The sequence below is a fragment of the Delphinus delphis genome, chromosome 18, assembly GCF_949987515.2.
Source record: "Delphinus delphis chromosome 18, mDelDel1.2, whole genome shotgun sequence".
NCBI classification, from domain to species: domain Eukaryota; kingdom Metazoa; phylum Chordata; class Mammalia; order Artiodactyla; family Delphinidae; genus Delphinus; species Delphinus delphis.
The window spans coordinates 74,494,174-74,512,560 of record NC_082700.1 but is presented as its reverse complement, the minus strand read 5'-3'; the positions used below and the strand labels follow the sequence as shown (position 1 = coordinate 74,512,560).

At 38.3% G+C, this 18,387-nt stretch overlaps 1 protein-coding gene across 1 annotated transcript in view; it reads right to left on the bottom strand.

Moving 5' to 3' along the window:
* TNFSF13B (TNF superfamily member 13b) overlaps positions 1–17,235 on the bottom strand; it is a 35,057-nt gene extending 17,822 nt beyond the window's left edge. Inside the window, exons 1-3 of the mRNA XM_059995814.1 lie at positions 16,807–17,235; positions 16,641–16,728; positions 793–849 (exon numbers count right to left, since the gene is read on the bottom strand). Of these exons, the coding sequence (XP_059851797.1) occupies positions 793–849; positions 16,641–16,728; positions 16,807–17,136 (475 nt within the window). The 5' untranslated portion in view covers positions 17,137–17,235. The remainder of the gene's footprint in view (positions 1–792; positions 850–16,640; positions 16,729–16,806) is intronic.
* Between the last annotated feature and the right edge of the window lie 1,152 nt (positions 17,236–18,387).

The window sequence follows — 18,387 nt, the reverse complement described above, 5'->3', positions numbered from 1 at the left end:
ATTATCTTTCTTGTGTCTCCACTCCTGGCCCGCAGCTTAACTTCCTGACACTTCTGAACTCCCCCTTGTGGTTCACAACCCAAATATTCCCTTGCCCCCCCACCGCCTGCTTTATTTTTCTCCGTACCATTTAATTTTATCATTCTACATTTTACTCGTTCATTTGTTTGGCTTTTCTGTTTTCCCTTCATGAGAAGGTAAATTCCATAAAAATGAGGACCTATATATATGTTTCACTGCTGAGCCCCAATACCTACACAGTAACTGGAACACTGTATGTTTTTAACCAGTATATGTAAAATATAAAGCAATAATGTCACACTGGAGATTTATCACAAAAATGTTATATTTGTACATATACTTATTGATAAATTAATATAAAATGTATGTTCAGTTTTATCTTCATCCTATTGTAATATTCTACAACCTAATATAACAGAGAATGAATGTTTGTGAAGAGGATCCTGAGGCACCATAGAGGCCAAAATCATTTCTAAATAATAAAATACTGAATTTGATTTAGTACTGATTTTGCTTTATCATCTGCTACTTATTTAAAATGTGTACGTATTAGTATCCTTAAGGTAATTCTGTTAGGTTATTACATTAGCCTAAATATTTACTCCCCAATCATTTTAAATAAATTCATTATTTTAAATCTGATCGTAAGAAATTTTGAGGCAGATAGGTGATTTGAGATGGAGTTTGAATACAATCTTTAGACTTGAAATGTACAGGTAATTGGACTGCATTGAATTCTAAGTGGAAACGTTCCTGGGAATATTTTATTACCTTTTCGTATGGTAGGCGTGTCACTGTCTGCAATCAACTGCAAGCAGTCTTGAGTGACTGAAAAGCAAAAATATATCATTTTAGCTACTTGAATAGAAATAGTAAGGGAATAAAGATGACCAAGAATACAGAGCTGTAAACCCACTCTTCCAGTGACACCGAATCAGTTATACTTTCTATATTGCTTGTATGCTCTTCTTAAAATTACTATAGGAAATGTGCCCACAGGTTCTTAATATAACTCGCACTTGAAATACAATATGTACTTGAAATTCAAGCTTTAGAAAAACTCTATATGCTGTTGAAATACAGTAAGTATATTATCTGAACAGTTTAGCTTAACTTATTCTAAAATGTTATGCCTGTATAGAAAGCAAGTTTAGCCACTGTCATTTGTTTTTCAATTCTCTCAAATACACAAGCCAAATTATCAGATTACTCTAAAATGATTTTTTGTTTTAAAAAATCTAACATTAAGTAACAACTCACTAGTACTGAAACTATCACTATTAACATTACTGAAAATAAAAATAATTGCTAAAATGCATTGAGCTAATATAAATCCAGGCAACTTCACAAAAATCCCAAGATTTACATACTGGAAACTACGTCATGGAAAGTGTAAACAACCTGTCCAGTCCCCAGGGATAGAAAGTGACAGGGCCAGAATTTAATCACGCCTGTTTCACTGTGGAACCAAAGTCAGGCTTTTGGTAAAATGTTTTGGACTAGAAAGAGAAAGAGAGCTACAACGTCTTTTTAGGATAAAATGGAAGATTTCCCTGACACTGCATCACCAGTAAAGCTTCTGGGAAGCATCAATTCACATCACACATCACATATAGAATATAACCCAGAGTATTCCAAAGAATACGTAACTATGCTATTAAATAAAGACAATGCCTTCGGGTAACAGCAAAATAGGTACACTGCCTGTAGGAAAAGGAAACAAAGCAGCAAAGATCTACGGTAAATATGGAACATGAACCTAAGTATATGCCTATTTTAAATTAAGAAAATATTAGTTTAGGTCGTTTATTATATAGCAAATATTTTATTCTGCATTGAAGTAATGCTTTAAAAACATGCTTCGCAATGTATACACTTCAGGAGCTTATTAACACAGTGGAGAGTTCCTGCTGCAAGTCACTAATGGAAAACGTGGAATAACAGATGTAATAATTACGTAATATTCTGAAGCTGTGCAAATGCATAGGCCTAAAAAGAATACTGTTACAGGTAGTGATCACATACGAAAATCTGCTAAGAAACTTCCCTGGTATTTAAAGGTAGAACTATAATGATAAAAACTGCAATTCCTTTATAACCACGAGACTTTTCTAACACATTTTTATGTTAATGTGATGGTTTGGATAGGAGCGCAACATTTTGGCCACTTTGTGGTTCTTTTATTGACCTGGAAAACAATGGCAGCGATGTCTATGCCACAGGGAAATGTGACTCATTACTGCAGTTACTACGGCAGACCCTCTGCCACAGAAAATATGGAAAAGCATCGTAACAGGCAGAACGGCTGTGAATAAGGACAGCTTGAAAGAAAGGAACCACAGAGCATCCAAAGCAGCCAAAGTCTGAAAAGCACAAGGTCTAGAGTCACCATATTAAACCTATTTTTCTAACAAACACTTCTTGAGGAATTACTACGTGCAAGGCACCATGATAAGTTTTGTGAGGGATGCAAGGGCCAATCAGAGCAAGAAACGCTCTAATCTTTCCTCCACAATGAAAAAGAGGAGGATCTTGACGAAAGTCAAAGTTAAATTTCCAAATTTTCCATCTTTCCTTTGTCATGTGGATGCATATTGTAAAGATTAAGTGAGATAATACATCTGAAACATTTAGTACTGTACTTGGAACATAATAATTGCAAAGTCAATCTTGGCTATTATTAGTGGTATTGTTCTTAGTAGCATCGAACCAAATAAACTGGGAACACAAGGGAAGGACATTAGGAGAGCAAGAAGACCAAGTGGAGCTGATAAAGGGCCCAAGGAAATACTAGAAATACTATTTCTTGTTCTTTTTTTGGCCACACGAGGCACCTGGGATCTTAGTTCCCCAGCCAGGTATCCAACACTTGCCCCCTGCACCCCTGCAGTGGAAACGCAGAGTCTCAACATCTGGACCGCCAGGGAAGTCCCTAGAAATACTATTCCAATTAGCCCTCTCCTTGACTGTTTCCACAAACTCCTGTAGGAGACTTACCTTTTCTATTTAGACAGAAAGGGGTTTACCTAATGAGTGCTGCCTGGAAACTACCAAACTGATACGAAAGTATCTGAATTTTAATCTCCAAAGCCCAACTAAAACTTGGCCACAACCTACACACTGAAAAACTATGGTCTATTCTATCACACAGTAGCAGAAATCTAACTTTCAGAAGAAAATACACTATGGAGAGAAATTTTTATTTCATGAAATACTCTTCAGAAAAGAAAATGAGATATTAAAATGACAGCTCAAGAGTAGTGTTTGAATTATACTCACTAAAGCGAGTGCTATTCATTAGTTTTCCTTATTCCAGAGAAAGTCACTGGGCTTTTCAAGGAGGTAAGTTCTTGGAAATAAGAACAGGACTTTCCATCCTGCCCTCATTAGATGCTGTTCAGGTCCCATCAACCCTATCAGTGCTACTTACCTCTTCAGCTTTCAACTCTTCCTTTTAAGGAAATTTGGTATCTATTATCAACTTATCTCCAGTTCAGTCTTTGAGGACTCTCTTTCCAATTCAACATAGATCTGATTTTAGACTATAGATTATTGCTCACAAAAAGTTGGCCAAGAGAGCAGTACTCTTTTTGTATCTCCCAATAGCATAGATATCCAACCACAATAGTTTTGCGAATGCATAGTCTAATATAAGAAATATAATATTGATAACAATTGTAGTATTAATTGACCGTGTTTGGTTTTCAAATGCCTTTCACACAACTTTCCTGCTGCTACAGTTGAGGGGAATTATACAAGAGTTTGAGAATGGTTTATCTTTTTAACTAAGCAAGGCAGTAGCATACATTAAAACATTTCTGTGTCAATGGGGAGACACATATTTCTAAATATATATATATGTATATATATCTCATAATGATGTGAGAACCACAGATAATTAATCTTAAGTACATTTTTACAGCATAAGAAAATTTACTCATAATATTAAACCATGTGAAAAATATTTCTAAAAACAAAACATTATATTGATGACAAAACTAGCTTACAAAAGAGAATTCCTAAAATAAGAACTTCTAGACAAAAGTCATTTTCTATTGCTCAATATTTGATATAATAAAATCCAACCAACTTCACAATTGGAATAGTGGTTGGACTGATTGAGATTGAAAGCCACCTTTTAAAGTGGCTTTTAATCAGGAAAAGAGATTTATACGTTTATGGAATTGCTAATATCTGTTGTATTGTTTTCTGCGTTGAAACCAAACCTTTTCAGACTGGAATCCAGTTTATTATACATTATTTCCACAAAGCTAAATCTAATAGAAACTACCGTAAATAATGCAATTATTGCAGATTATGCGTGGTTCCCATGAAAAGCATCCCACATGAGCTTTTCCCATTACTCGTGTCCTGTCCATATGACCTACACCCACTAACTCCCATATTTCTCACTCATCTCATTCAAGAAGCTTCTTCTAAGCTCTTCAGTCTGAGTGAGACGCCCTTCCTTCATCTTCTTTTATCTTTCTTCTTTTTTCTGTTGCCTTACTTATTACATTGTACATTTTTTCAAGAATGACGACTCTGGAGATGATGCCTCTCTTCATTTCTGTAGAGCTTTCATTCAGTACATGGAAGCCATGACAAATGTAGGAGTTGGAATTTTCTTGAGCTAGTTTTGAATAAATCATCAGTGGCTGGAATAGTTAGTTAAGAGAAATCCCTTACAGATCTAAATATTGACCTAATGCTGGACATAGATTTATGAAGAAATCAAAGAAATCATGGTTTTAGGATAAACATTTCTACTGGAATGGGAAGACAAAGTTTTAGGGGTGGAAACTGGATTATAAAGTTTTATTTGATCAGGGATAAGCAGTTTGTGTAACTGGCAACACTTATTAAGTTACTTATTGGTAACTTACAAAAACAATGAATTGAGAGAGTTTTGAAAGAATTTCTAGAGAGCTAGGTTGAGAAGTCTGTATCTGACTTACTAGAAAATAGAAAAAATATTAGGAATTCTTAATCTTGAGAGGGGCTTGCCTGATACATGTTGTGCCTGAGAAAGACAATACATGTGTCTATGTGTAGAATGAACTGCTGTAAAGGGAGAATGAAAGCCAAGGTTCAGCTCTTGACTGGTAATAAATACAATATGTGGGTGATTTGGTCTAAAATGCAATTACATAAGTGAAGCACCCAAGACAAACTGTGAAAAAAATTTAAAAGTTTCTGACTAATGAGTATATGTGCTTGAAGGAGAATTAAAAACTAATAATAAAAGCACGTTTTCAATTCTGGGGAATTCACAAAGATGGCAGCACTATAATGGCCTTGGGGAAGTGAGAAAGGGGTGCTGAATTTCTGGAGGGCTTGGAATGAAGCTGATAGAGTAAAAATAAATATAACGGATAGAAGTAAAGAAATACATTTGAATTGAAGATTTTCTATGTGTATACGTGCACAGAAAGAGTCTTGACGTGGACTGGAAGTTGCCATGTACCACTCATCATATAATCATGTTCTATGACTAAAGTAAGGCAGGATATGTAAGATGGCAGCCCTCTGGATAGCCTCGTAAGAGTAAAGTAACAAAGACAAAAAAACCCCCAAAAATACCATCTTCATCTAATGTTGTTTAATTTTGCAAATGATCAAATATTTTAACTTAAAATTACCAATTTTATAGTTGTCATCATCTCCACAGGATATGTTTTTTCTTCGGTCATGACTTCTTTGCATTATTTTAGGATATTTCACTTTATTTATTTATTTTTTGATTTATTTTTTTGCGGTACGCGGGCCTCTCACTGTTGTGGCCTCTCCCCTTGCGGAGCACAGGCTCCGGATGCGCAGGCTCAGCGGCCATGGCTCACGGGCCCAGCAGCTCCGCGGCATGTGGGATCTTCCCGGAGCGGGGCACGAACCCGCGTCCCCTGCATCGGCAGGCGGACTCTCAACCACTGCGCCACCAGGGAAGCCCAGGATATTTCACTTTATTAATGACGCATACTCAGAAGGCACTGGGTATCACTAACTTACCAGTGAAGGACATTAGTTTCATAACACAACGTGCAAACAGCTCTGAAGTCAAGGAAGGTAAAACCAAAAACAGAAATACACCTGAATACCTGGAGAAAGGTAGCAATAAATTGCACAGTTGGCTGTTACATTTGCAACTCCCGCTTGGACATTCCCACCTGAACGCCATAGTGATACCTCAAGTTTCATCTGCCTCAAATCTATTTCTTGATCTTCTCCACACACACTCACCTCTCACTCCTTCTCTGTTTTCTCTCTTAGTGGATATATAACTGTCCTCTGAGTTGCCCAAACTAGAAACTTTATAAACATGCCTTATTTCTTCCTCCTCAATCTTGAAATTCAACTAATAACCAAGTTCTAATGGTTTGAACTTTTAACTTTCGTTCAATTAAGATTTCATCTCTCATTCATCCATTCAACAATTTTACTGAGCACTAAATTTGTGTCACATGTTGCACTTAGGGATACCAAAAAAAGGGAGATATAATTCCTACCCCCATGGAGCTTACAATCTAGTGGGAAGAACAGGCATGAATCAGTAGCACCAAAACAGAATTAAAATTGCATCTGTAAGAGAGATACAGTGCCTAGATGTCTGTTCCAATGAGGAAGGCTTCTTTGAATGGTGGCAAGTTTGGCTGAAGGAGAGAGAGAGACAGAGAGAGAGAGAGAGAAAGAGAGAGAGAGAGAGAGAGAGAGAGAGAGAGAGAGAGAGAGAGAGAAATGGTAAGATGGAGAGCATCGTAGCCTAAATTCAGATCTTTACCCTCACCATTCTTCACAATTACCTTAGTCTACCTAGTTGTGCCTCTTCCATTTTCTACAATTCCTAGTCCATCACTTGCATTTCCTCCAGAATTATCTTCCTAAACCCAAATCCTATCTTGTCCTTTTCATGTTTATAATTCCTTCAAAGGATTTCTTTGCACACAAAATCCAAGCCTACCTGCACAGCCTCATGACCCTCCTCTCCCACCCCCGCTGTACTGAAACACACCTTCTCAGAACAGGAGGTCGGCTTCATGTTTCCAGGACCTTGTATCTGCCATTCCCTACGGCTGAATATTCCTCACCTTTCCAACTGGTGAAACCTCATTCATGCTTCAGGGCTCAGGCCACATATTAAATCCTTCCCTGATCCTTCTAGCTAAATATTTGATGCCATTACACTTTGTACGTACATCTACTGAAATACACTATACACTATACACTATACACTATATGTACTAATACACTATATGTACTAATTGTTTCTATAACTGCTTCCATCCCTAGACTGTGAGTCACTTCATATTAAGGGCCATCATTTACAAATTTGCAGTGTCTGATTTACAGCACATTAAAAAAAAATCTGTGGAACAATTTAGAAAAGAAAGTAGACATCATACCAACATCTAACCTTTCCAAATAATTTTTAAAAACCCCATCCTTACATCCAAATTTATAAGACATGTTAAATCAAATTAAATTAATGTTTTCGGGAAAATAGGTCCCATTAAAAAAAAAAAAAACCTATGTCCATGATGTCTGAACTCTGTAACCATAAATCTTTAGGTCCATGGTTTTATGGAAAACATTCTTCATAACGAATAATCTCAATAAATTTTTGAAACGTCATCCATAGAACTGTAGCATGCTATAATATTTTTAAAAGTAAATGGTTTTGTGCTATTTCTCTAGAATTTCTTACTCTCTAGTTGCCAGAAGAAGCTCTAGGGTAGTAGATAGAAGAGAAAAAAGATGAGCTGAAGTCTAGCTTCACAACTTGTGTCAGCAGATACCATGAAGCAGTTATTTTCCATTTCTTTGTCTACCTGACACAGGATAGTCAGAGGAGAGGGATGGAGAGGAGAAGAGGAAAGCCTGAACTTCAATCAATCAACATTTGCAAAAATCCCCAAGGAGCTGGCCGCTTACTATAATAAGGTCTCTTCTTGTATTTTTTCTATTTCCTGTTTTATTACTGTTACCATACCTTGGATACACTCTCCTCTTACCCACATCTACTCAACCTTTAAAACCCAGCTCAGCTCTTCTCGACCATAGTCTAGATAATCTTTCAGTCTGTGATCTCCACTACTGACATCCTGTGATCCCATAACTAGCTATCCTTCTCACTGGTAATAATATTAATAATAATTTAGGCTTCTCCAGGATCCAATAACTTTTCTCAAAACTGGTGCTTTATTTGAACATCAAGCACATATAGCTCACGTGATCAAAAAAGCTCAGCATTTATAGTCGAGATAATAAATTCAACCTTAGTTCTTAAACCAATTAGCTATTTAATCATGAGATTGACACAATTTTGAAATATTTTTTCTTATCTGTAAACTGAAAAAAACTATTTCATAGTGTTGTGAGAATTAGTTGAAGGCATAATTTGCATGTGTTTTGTAAAGGCAAAAGACATTGTTATTTTTTAATTATTTATTATCTTGAAATTTACATTAGTTTTTTGAAACTTCTCCAACTCAGTACTGGGTTTCTGCAAAGAGGGGTTGGCTGTGCCTGCTTCAGTTCTCTCACCTAAAATGCAGACAATAATGCCAGCACTGCAGGGTTACGAAGAGGGCAAATGATAATCACAGGCCCACAGGGCCTAACCCAGAGCTTTCACATGGACCGTACTCGGCTAATTTCATTTCATTTCTCTCCCCTTTTCTGCACATTCTGGACAGCCTACCTCAGAGCTTTGCACAGTAGGTGTCGCCTCTATTTTGAGAAGAGTCTGTTTCTTCTCTAACTCCTCAGAATGGGGATACTTTTGGGGGTTTTTTGATATGTCCTTTGAGGAATTTTTATTTTTTTAACATCTTTATTGGAGTATAATTGCTTTACAGTAGTGTGTTAGCTTCTGCTGTATAACAAAGTGAATCAGCTATACGTATACCTATATCCCCATATCCCCTCCCCCTTGCGTCTCCCTCCCACCCTCCCTATCCCACCCCCTAGGTGGTCACAAAGCACGGAGCTGATTTCCCTGTGCTATGCGGCTGCTTCCCACGAGCTATCTACTTTACATTTGGGAGTGTATATATGTCCATGCCACTCTCTCACTTCGTCCCAGCTTACCCTTCCCCTACCCCGTGTCCTCAAGTCCATTCTCTACGTCTGCGTCTTTATTCCTGTCCTGCCCCTAGGTTCATCAGAACCATTTTTTTTTTTTTAGATTCCATATATGCGCATTAGCATACGGTATTTGTTTTTCTCTTTCTGACTTACTTCACTCTGTATGACAGACTCTAGGTCCATCCGTCTCACTACAAATAACTCAATTTCGTTTCTTTTTATGGCTGAGTACTATTCCATTGTATAAATGTGCCACATCTTCTTGATGCATTCATCTGTCTATGGACACTTAGGTTGCTTCCACGTCCTGCCTATTGTAAATAGAGCTGCAATGAATATTGTGGAACATGACTCTTTTCGAATTACGGTTTTCTTAGGGTATATGCCCCGTAATGGGATTGCTGGGTCGTATGGTAATTCTATTTTTAGTTTTTTAAGGAACCTCCATACTGTTCTCCATAGTGGCTGTATCAATTTACATTCCCACCAACGGTGCAAGAGGGTTCCCTTTTCTCCACACCCTCTCCAGCACTTATTGTTTCTAGATTTTTTGATGGTGGCCATTCTGACCGGTGTGAGGTGATACCTCATTGTAGTTTTGACTTGCATTTCTCTAATGATTAGTGATGTTGAGCATCCTTTCATGTGTTTGCTGGCCATCTGTATGTCTTCTTTGGAGAAATGTCTATTTAGGTCAAAGAAAATCCCACCACAACAAAAGAGGAGCTGCCCAACGCAGATCCTGTAAGTAGGACTTGACCTATAAAAAGCATAATTAACCGTTAACACTAATATCACCCATTTCTACGAACTATTAATGAGAATGCATCCCTCGACGTTATGAATTTATTGTTAAAATACCTGGAATGTCTGCAATTTTTTTAAATGTTGAAACAATAAAGAATTATTGAGCTTTCAGGGATTAGATAGAAAGACTTACCCTGGCCTCCCTACTTAAAATACAGACATGTCCTCTTACCCTTCTTCACCCTTAACTCTGCTGGTTCTCTTAACCCTGTCCTAAATTTTTCACTTTTGCAACGTATTTGACATTTTCTAGTATTATAATTTCCTCATTAATTATGTTTATTGATTATTTTCTATGGCTTTCCACTTCACTGCAATGTAATCTCCAATGCATGGGAAACTTTTATCTGTTTGTCTTATAATCAATACCCAACAACTAGAACAGTGCTTGGACCTCCTATAGGTCAGGGAAGGTTGGAAGAGATACAACATCGCCTCTGGCTTCACTGGTTGATTCGCTTCCTGGCTCTTCTGTTTCCCAAAACTTTAAACTTGATAAGAACAGGGTTCAAAGGTTTGGTTACCAGGTCACTATTTTCATTTTAAATACTCTTGTGGAAATTGAACAGGATCCAGCTCTTGCAACACTGAAAAGAAGGCTCTCCTTATTTAAAGCAGGGGAAAAGAAAAATAACACTCAGGGAAGATTCTGGTCAAAGGTCACCATGACAGCAGCCAGCTGTTTCTGTTCTAGGAAGGAACACACCCTTGCTGGGTAAGAGGCTGCCGTTAGCCTCATCTGGGGACAAATTGGATGGCTGAGTTATACACTGCATGCTTTTAACACTCACTTTACAGCCTTGTAAGTTACAGCTGAGCCCGAAATGCCGATGGAGCAAAGACTGGATGTTACAGACCCCTCAGACACCCCATCTTTTCTTGCAAAGGAAATGCACTATGGATTTCAAGAAAGAAATATTAATATTTCAAAAATATTAATAGTATTGATATCTTTATGTTTAACAACAAAAATGTTTACCCCAGAGAAATACTTTAGTTATACTATTAGGTGTTAACTTATGTGCATTATATTCAAAACTCTGATTTTTAAAAACTACTAAATGCATTCTGGTGTCCTGGATGGCTCCCGGAACATGGTAAGACCTTAGCGGAAAAGCTGGTGAAATTCAAATAAAGTCGGGAGTTCAGTTAAATCCTAATGTTGGTCTCTAAGTTGTGACAAAGGTACCATGGTAACATAAGATGTTAACATTAGGGGAAATGGCATGAGGGATATATGGCAGCTCACTGCACTGTTATTGCAACTTTCCTGTAATTCTAAAATAATTTCAAATTAAAACGTTTATTTAAAAATGGAGAAAAATAAAGTAGATTGGTCAGAATTTTACAATAAATATTTGAAAGATAAAATATGGGCAAATTTTTCTGCTCTTGTTTTTATAGTTCTTTGAAATGCTCATGCTTTCACCACTTCATGACTTTTTTTGTTTTTTGTGTTTTTTTAGCTGTTTGGCTGTGCCATGCAGCACGGGGATCTTAGTTCCCCGACCAGGGATAGAACCTGCACCCCCTTCACTGGGAGCACAGAGTCTTAAGCCTGGACTGCCAGGGAAGTCCCTTTCACCACTATTTTTAATATTACAGTTGAGATGAGTATAATAAACTTTATTAATAAAAAATAATTTTTGTCTTTCTATAATCTAAAATTACATGGGTTTCTGATAACTTAAATTCCCTACTGAATAACAAGGGAAAAAATGAAAGGTCACCTAATTGTATTAATAAACTGTTTTAATTCAGTAGGAACCCATTTGGAAGAATTCACTTTCTTGATGGACTCTGAAGATGCTTATCTTTAGATTCTTGAAATGAATAGAATTATAGTTAAGTGCGGGTTCAAAACGTGGGTCATCATGATTTCATCTGTGAAGAAATTTTCATGCGCAATATTTTCAAAGCCATGTCACTTTAGTGTTTTTGTTTTTGTTTTTTTTTCTAATTGGGACTATCTCCAAATACACTTATGGGCTTAAAAGTGAATTTTTGGCTATTGTAAGCCATTTGGCAATTTAAATCCTGGATTTCCCCACATTTCTGTTTGTTATATTATAATCATAAATTATCTTATGAAACACATGAAACTTACTGAGACTTTCATTTGAAACACAACGTAATTAAGAAAAACAAAACTGGAGCCACAGCACCAAATTCTAGAATGAAGTCAAAGCAGCACGTTTACTCCGGGGGTGGTCTGCAAGAAATACTAAATGGGTGTGTAGGCTGACGGTGGGTGATGTCTGCCCTTCACCTACTGCTGTTCAGCTTGTGAATTTCACTGACCTGTGTCCTGAAGATACATGCCCTTTTCTGTGTGTAAATAATACGTCAATTAAAATTTTAAAGAATTAAGCTAAAAACCCAGGAAATTATAGTTAAAGAAGCTGCTGAATATGGGAGCTTCTCTATGACTTTTCAATGAGCCCAAACAGTGCCTCTACCTGGTGCACCAACAGAGTCTGAGGCAAGGGGTTTCCAGACTGCCCCTGCGACTTTAGCCTTATGATCATGCTCATTCTTTGGTTAATTAGTTATTTTAAAGGTCAAGTTAAAAAAAATTCATAAGATGGCCTTTGATCAAAACCTGACAAATGAAGAAATATGGGAAAATCCCTTCCCCCTAAAAATGATACCAAATCATTCTATCTTATTTGATATTGAGCCCAAAACTGATGAACACATATTCGTGGAATATCTACAGGGTGCAAGTGTCATGATGAATATACAAAAGGAGAAATAGGACCAGACCACAGAAGTCTCTACTCTTTAGTTGAACAGACGGGGTATACACAAATGAAAAGAAAACCACCTTCCTAGGTAATAGGTGATGAGTATCAAATACCAATGCAATAACTAGGCTGGCTGTGTGCTGGGGAGGTTCGACTTTCTAGCCCACGGCATACTGGAATTTACTTACAAACTGAATATCCACACAATAAAAATTGAGATGCCTGGTGAAATCTGGGTTGGATTTATAGAAAAATAAGAACGAGTAACATTCTGGTATGTTACTTAGCAATATTCAGCTGTGAACCTTTTTGACACAGTTATAAAATAATGACCACCTGATGTTGAGGAGTATATACAGAAAGCAGAGTATTTTAGACAAAGTCTAGAATAATATTATAAATCTGTTAAGTATAGATCCACTGAGTGTACTACTGACATGGCTTAAAAATAAGCGTGAGATCAAATACTAAATCATTTACTGCAAATTCTATGTTTTTTAGCAGTTTAACAAGCTATTTGAAAATGCTAAGACTCCTAATAGCAATAAACCCTTTTTAATTTAACTATGAAAGAATAGTGAAACCCATATAAGGAAAACTGTCTTACTGTGAAATTTTAAATTCTGTATTTAATAGAGATATTAAAAATTCTTGAATATATCAATTCAAAGTGTGAAAATTCATTTTCTTCTTCAGAGTTACAGTTTTTCTAAAATTCCAACAAAAACGTTTATAGAAAATGAATAAATAAAATAGAAACTAATGCTTTGAAAGGAAAAGGGATAACTCTGGCTTTTGAGTTTTACTTAAAATAAATCACAACAACTAGAATGGAAACCAAAACCAAAGAAAGTTGCTAGATTCAAACTGCATAGAATTTTCTCAATTCCAAAAAAAGGACCCTACCAAACAGAAAACAAACAAAAATCATGGAGTCTCAGACAACCTTCTTGGTATATATATATGCATTAATTTTGGAGTAAGGCTAAACAAAATAAATTTTCCCTGCACAAAAGGATAGTGTCTAAGACAACATTCAAGCCAATTTCATTGACCGGGAATAATTGATATTACCTATCACTAAGGTTCTGGTCTTCAAACCTTTCATGTGGGATCTATGAATGTTATAAATATATGTAGAGAGAGATTTAGAGATATATATGTACTAAGTATATTTATAGAGTATATATATATATACACAAACACCATATATATGCTACATCAGGGTTTATAAAAATCTGAGGCAAACCATGATAATGACCATAGTGACTACATCTGGGCTATGGAAACCCGGTGCATTCTGATTCATTGGTTAGAACTTTCTGCTATTCTCCAAACTTTCTAAAAATTGCAAATTTGGGGGGGGGAATTTTTGTCAGTATACAATTTTTGGATGCCATAGTAACACAAATATGAAAAAATATTCACATGGGAGGAAATTTTCAAATATTAATAGAACATATTTTGGTCAAGTGGGACTCAGGGAGTTACTGATTTCTTACTCAATTCTTTCCTTCTTAAATCTGATGTAATGAGTCTATATCCTCTTTGGAATGGAAAAGTTAGGGTTTAGTTTTAATATTAATATTTAGAGGCAGGGGAATACTAGCAGACAAGGTTGAAGAAGATTGAGGCATCCTCACCGTACTAGGCATTGAAGCTCATTTTATTATAAAATTACTTAAAATATTTAATACAGATAAATAGGAAATAAATCAATGAAAAAAGTCTCAAAATAGATTCAACTATAAATGAGGAACTTAATATAATATAGTAAGCATTCCAATGCAAATGAGTTAAAAAGAATCATCTACTGAATTTGGCCGAGATATTTAGCAATAGTTTGGAAGGAAAAAGTAAAAGAAGAAAGGGGAAGTTAAGGAAGGAAGGAAGGAAGTTCCAAAGAAAGGAAGTTAGTATGACATGACCTACCAAAATAAACTCCAGGACTAATGGATTAAATACCAAACTACAACACTAAATTACAAAAAAAGTCAAAATGGCAGAGAAAAGAATAAACTACTTAAGAGATTATGAACAAATATATTTTTGGCTTTGATGTATTACAGAAAATTTAAAAAGTGTATCACATTAAATATACAGATGCAAAATCTCTGTACAAGTTTAAAAACCTGCAAAATATTGTGAAAATATTTACATCAAAATTTTGATAAACAAGATGCCTAATATAGAGTTTATTCAAAATTATTTTAAAAATAGGACAAATGAGGGAAGTTATAAATAAAAATTAGTAGAAGATAAAATTAGAAGTTATCAAAATATGCAGAAATAAGTTAATTCTTATCTGTAAGCAAGCAAAAAATTAAATTTGAGGCATTCTTTTACAACTACTAAGCTAGCCAAAATATATTTTTAAAGGTAAAATGCTGTAAGAATGTGGAGAACTTGTACACTGCATTTCTGACTACATACATTTGTAATTCATTTTGAAAACAGTATGGCAACAGGTAGCAAGGGTGCTAAAGATGTTCACCCTCTTTGGCTCAGACATTCCATGTATGGAATTTATATTGAATATATGCATAAATTCCTCAGAAACAAAGAGATCTGCACAAAAATTTTGGCATGTTCCATTCTATCAAAAAAATTGGAAATGATCATGATAAATAATTGTATGATAACAAATAAATATGGATGTGTGAGAATTACTCAGAAACAAGGAACACATTTATTGTGTAATAAGTGAATACAAAAATATACCACAGTATATATACTGAAGTTTTTCAATTATGTAAAAAATATAGATGATAAAATGCAAAATATGAAAATAATCGATGTGTTAAAGCCTAGTAAAAATATGAGTGTTTTCCAGTTTTAAAATTTTTAAACCCAATTGTTTCTGATAATTGGCACGAAGATATGATAACCAGATACAAAATTTACAGTTGTATAAAACGAGGAAGAATTTTTTCCACGAATAAGGCATTTAGTGAAAAATAAGTTTACAGAAGGAGCATCCTGTGTGTGCGTGTGTGTGTGTGTGTGTGTGTGTGTGTGTGTGGTGTGATAGGACACCTATTCTGTCTCTCATGCACTTCTGTTCAGAAGTACAAATACATGTAAATAATTACACCTGTTGGGTCTGCCTCACACTCACCGTGAAGATGAAAGGAAACAGGAGGTGTGACGATACCTCTCCTAGTACAAGCCTGCCTGGCACATTCTAGGGGCTCAAGAAAAGGTTCCTTCAATATAAAAGGGAAACAGCACCAAGGATTTGTTAAATTGCAATATTAGTAAGCGCCATTCAAATGCTCTTTCTCAGCCTTGAGATGAAGGAACTAGAGCTGAATCACGTCTTGGGAGGCCCCACCAAACCTGAGGTGTCCGGGACGCACACAATTCTGTGGGACACGTGCAGCAGGAAGAAAGGTAGCGATCGCTAAGGAACTGTTACAAGGAGGCTATAAACGTGTGTGGAGCTCCAGGAAAAAGCACACGTTAAAGAAAAGCATTAAAATCTCCGTGTGTGTGTGAGTGTGTGTGTACAATAGGCGTTTTTTAAAAAGCAAGACACCAAATGAAGCACAAACACGCACCTGCCTCCGGGGTGATCTACACGTGGTTTCACGGCGGCTACGCCCCCCAGGAGATGCTGTCTGGCTGCCCTTCTCTGACAGAAGCTCATTCTACACTGGCACGTGGTGCTTTGTTCCTGCACGGCCAGACGATGCTCCTGACGTAGGAGTGAACTATCTATTGGAGGGGAAATGTGGGCCCCTTTCCCCTTTTTTAAAGTGCCGCGCAGATAAATCCCTCTCCCCACGAAACCCGCTCACCGTAGGACAAAACGTGCTGTCGGCCTATCACATCGGCCAGGGCTTGGTTTTCCCTGGAGCCACACCCGGCTGGCACGGCAAGCTGGCAAGTGTCCAAGTTTCCAGGTCCTGTCTGGCTTCCCTCTGCTCCTCACCTGTGAACTGGGATCCCTGACTCCTAGCCGCTTCTGTGCCCCCAACATACCTGTTTCTTCTGCATCCTGCAGGCCACGCTTACTCCGGCTGCTTTGGCTGGAGTTGCTTTCTCGGGGAGCTGGTAGCGCAAAACTCCCCTGCCAAGAGAAAAGGCCCCCGTTATTGCCAGGGCGTCTGGGTGCGGGAGCGTGGGGCTGGGGCTGCCGCAGACTCACTTTCAGGGCGGAGGTGGCGGCTGCAGCCTCCCGCAGGGCGGCCCTGGGGGCTGCGGCTCCCGCCTGGGGGGCGCCGGGCAGCTCCCGCAGCTCCGCCCGGAGCCTTCCCAGCTCTGCTTGCAGGGAAGCCAGGCGGCAGAAGGACAGCACCGTGAGGCAGCAGGACAGCAGGGCCAGCAGCAGGGTCACGGCCAGCAGCTTTCCATCTTTGGAGAAGCGGACAGAGGGGCTTTCCTTCTGGGGGAGGATGGAGACTGTCTCCTTCAGTTTCATTTCGTCTCTGGTCTTAAGGCGAGAAAGGCGTGACTGCTCCCCTGTGGAGTCATCCATTTCCCTCCTTGAACTTTGAAGGTTCGGGCCCTTTGAATAAGTGACCACAGAGAATGGATCATTTCCTGTTATCTGTGTTTGTTGATGTCCTACATTGACTACATGGCCCAGCTCGGCGCTCGCCCTCCGGAGAGTTCTCCTGAATTTTCTTCTCTCTGCCCGGCCGCATCTCTGCCCCTACTGTATGATAGGTCTTCCTGGCATTCGCCCTTCTATGTGATTGCTCAATCAGTCTTCCTCATTTCACTTTCAGTTTTTGTAAGAATTTTAATGGCATCTCAGAACACTCATGCACAAAAGGGCCCCTTAAATCTACTGACGGCAAGGAGTTGGGGGTTTGGACCAGCACACTACAGACAACTTTTAAGATAGGAAGGTGTTTAAGGAACTCCCCCTCAGGCATTAGGAGAGAACTGGGTCCACTTGGGGCCACGTGGCTTTGTAGGGAAGGGGGAAAAGAATATGAATAAGTTCCTGCTGGTGTGATAAAATTAATGAATGCCAAGGTCAGATAAGCTAAGTACTTCAGCATTGAACTGTAGTCAGCTGGAGAGTGATTTCCTAACAGTCTCTAAGTGGGAAATACAATGAAATGTCCTTAGACAAGGCATAAAAGTCCGCCGGGGAGTACTGTCCCCACTATCACCTTAGTAATGGAATGAGAAGAAAGTGCCTGTATTTTGGGGACCTACTTAGATTAGCTGTGCAGGGGATCCTCTATATGCAGGTGTATGCATTTTGAAAGGGACTCTAAGTAATCCTCTTCCTCCTGGGACTCACTGCTAGAGAGGCAGCCACCCACAGGATGGCCAGTCCCCAGGAGCTGTCCCACCTCTGCCGTCCCCACCTCTGGAGCTGCAAGTCCCTGCTCCGTCTGACACCATTTGGGGGAGAATCGGTCTTAGCTCAGCTCCAGATGCCTGGGTCCCGTCATTAACTGCTCTTTCCCTAAAGCAGCTAATCTGCTCGTCCACGTTAGGCCGACTCTGCCCCAATCTAACCCGACTCGACCCAGACAGAATTTAGTTTCAAATCTCTATTGTTGGGGGCCTCCCTGGTGGCGCAGTGGTTGAGAATCCGCCTGCCAATGCAGGGGAAACGGGTTCGAGCCCTGGTCCGGGAAGATCCCACATGCTGCAGAGCAACTAAGCCCGTGAGCCACAACTAATGAAGTCTGCGCGCCTAGAGCCCGTGCTCTGCAACAAGGGAAGGCACTGCAGTGAGAAGCCCGCACACTGCAACTAAGACACA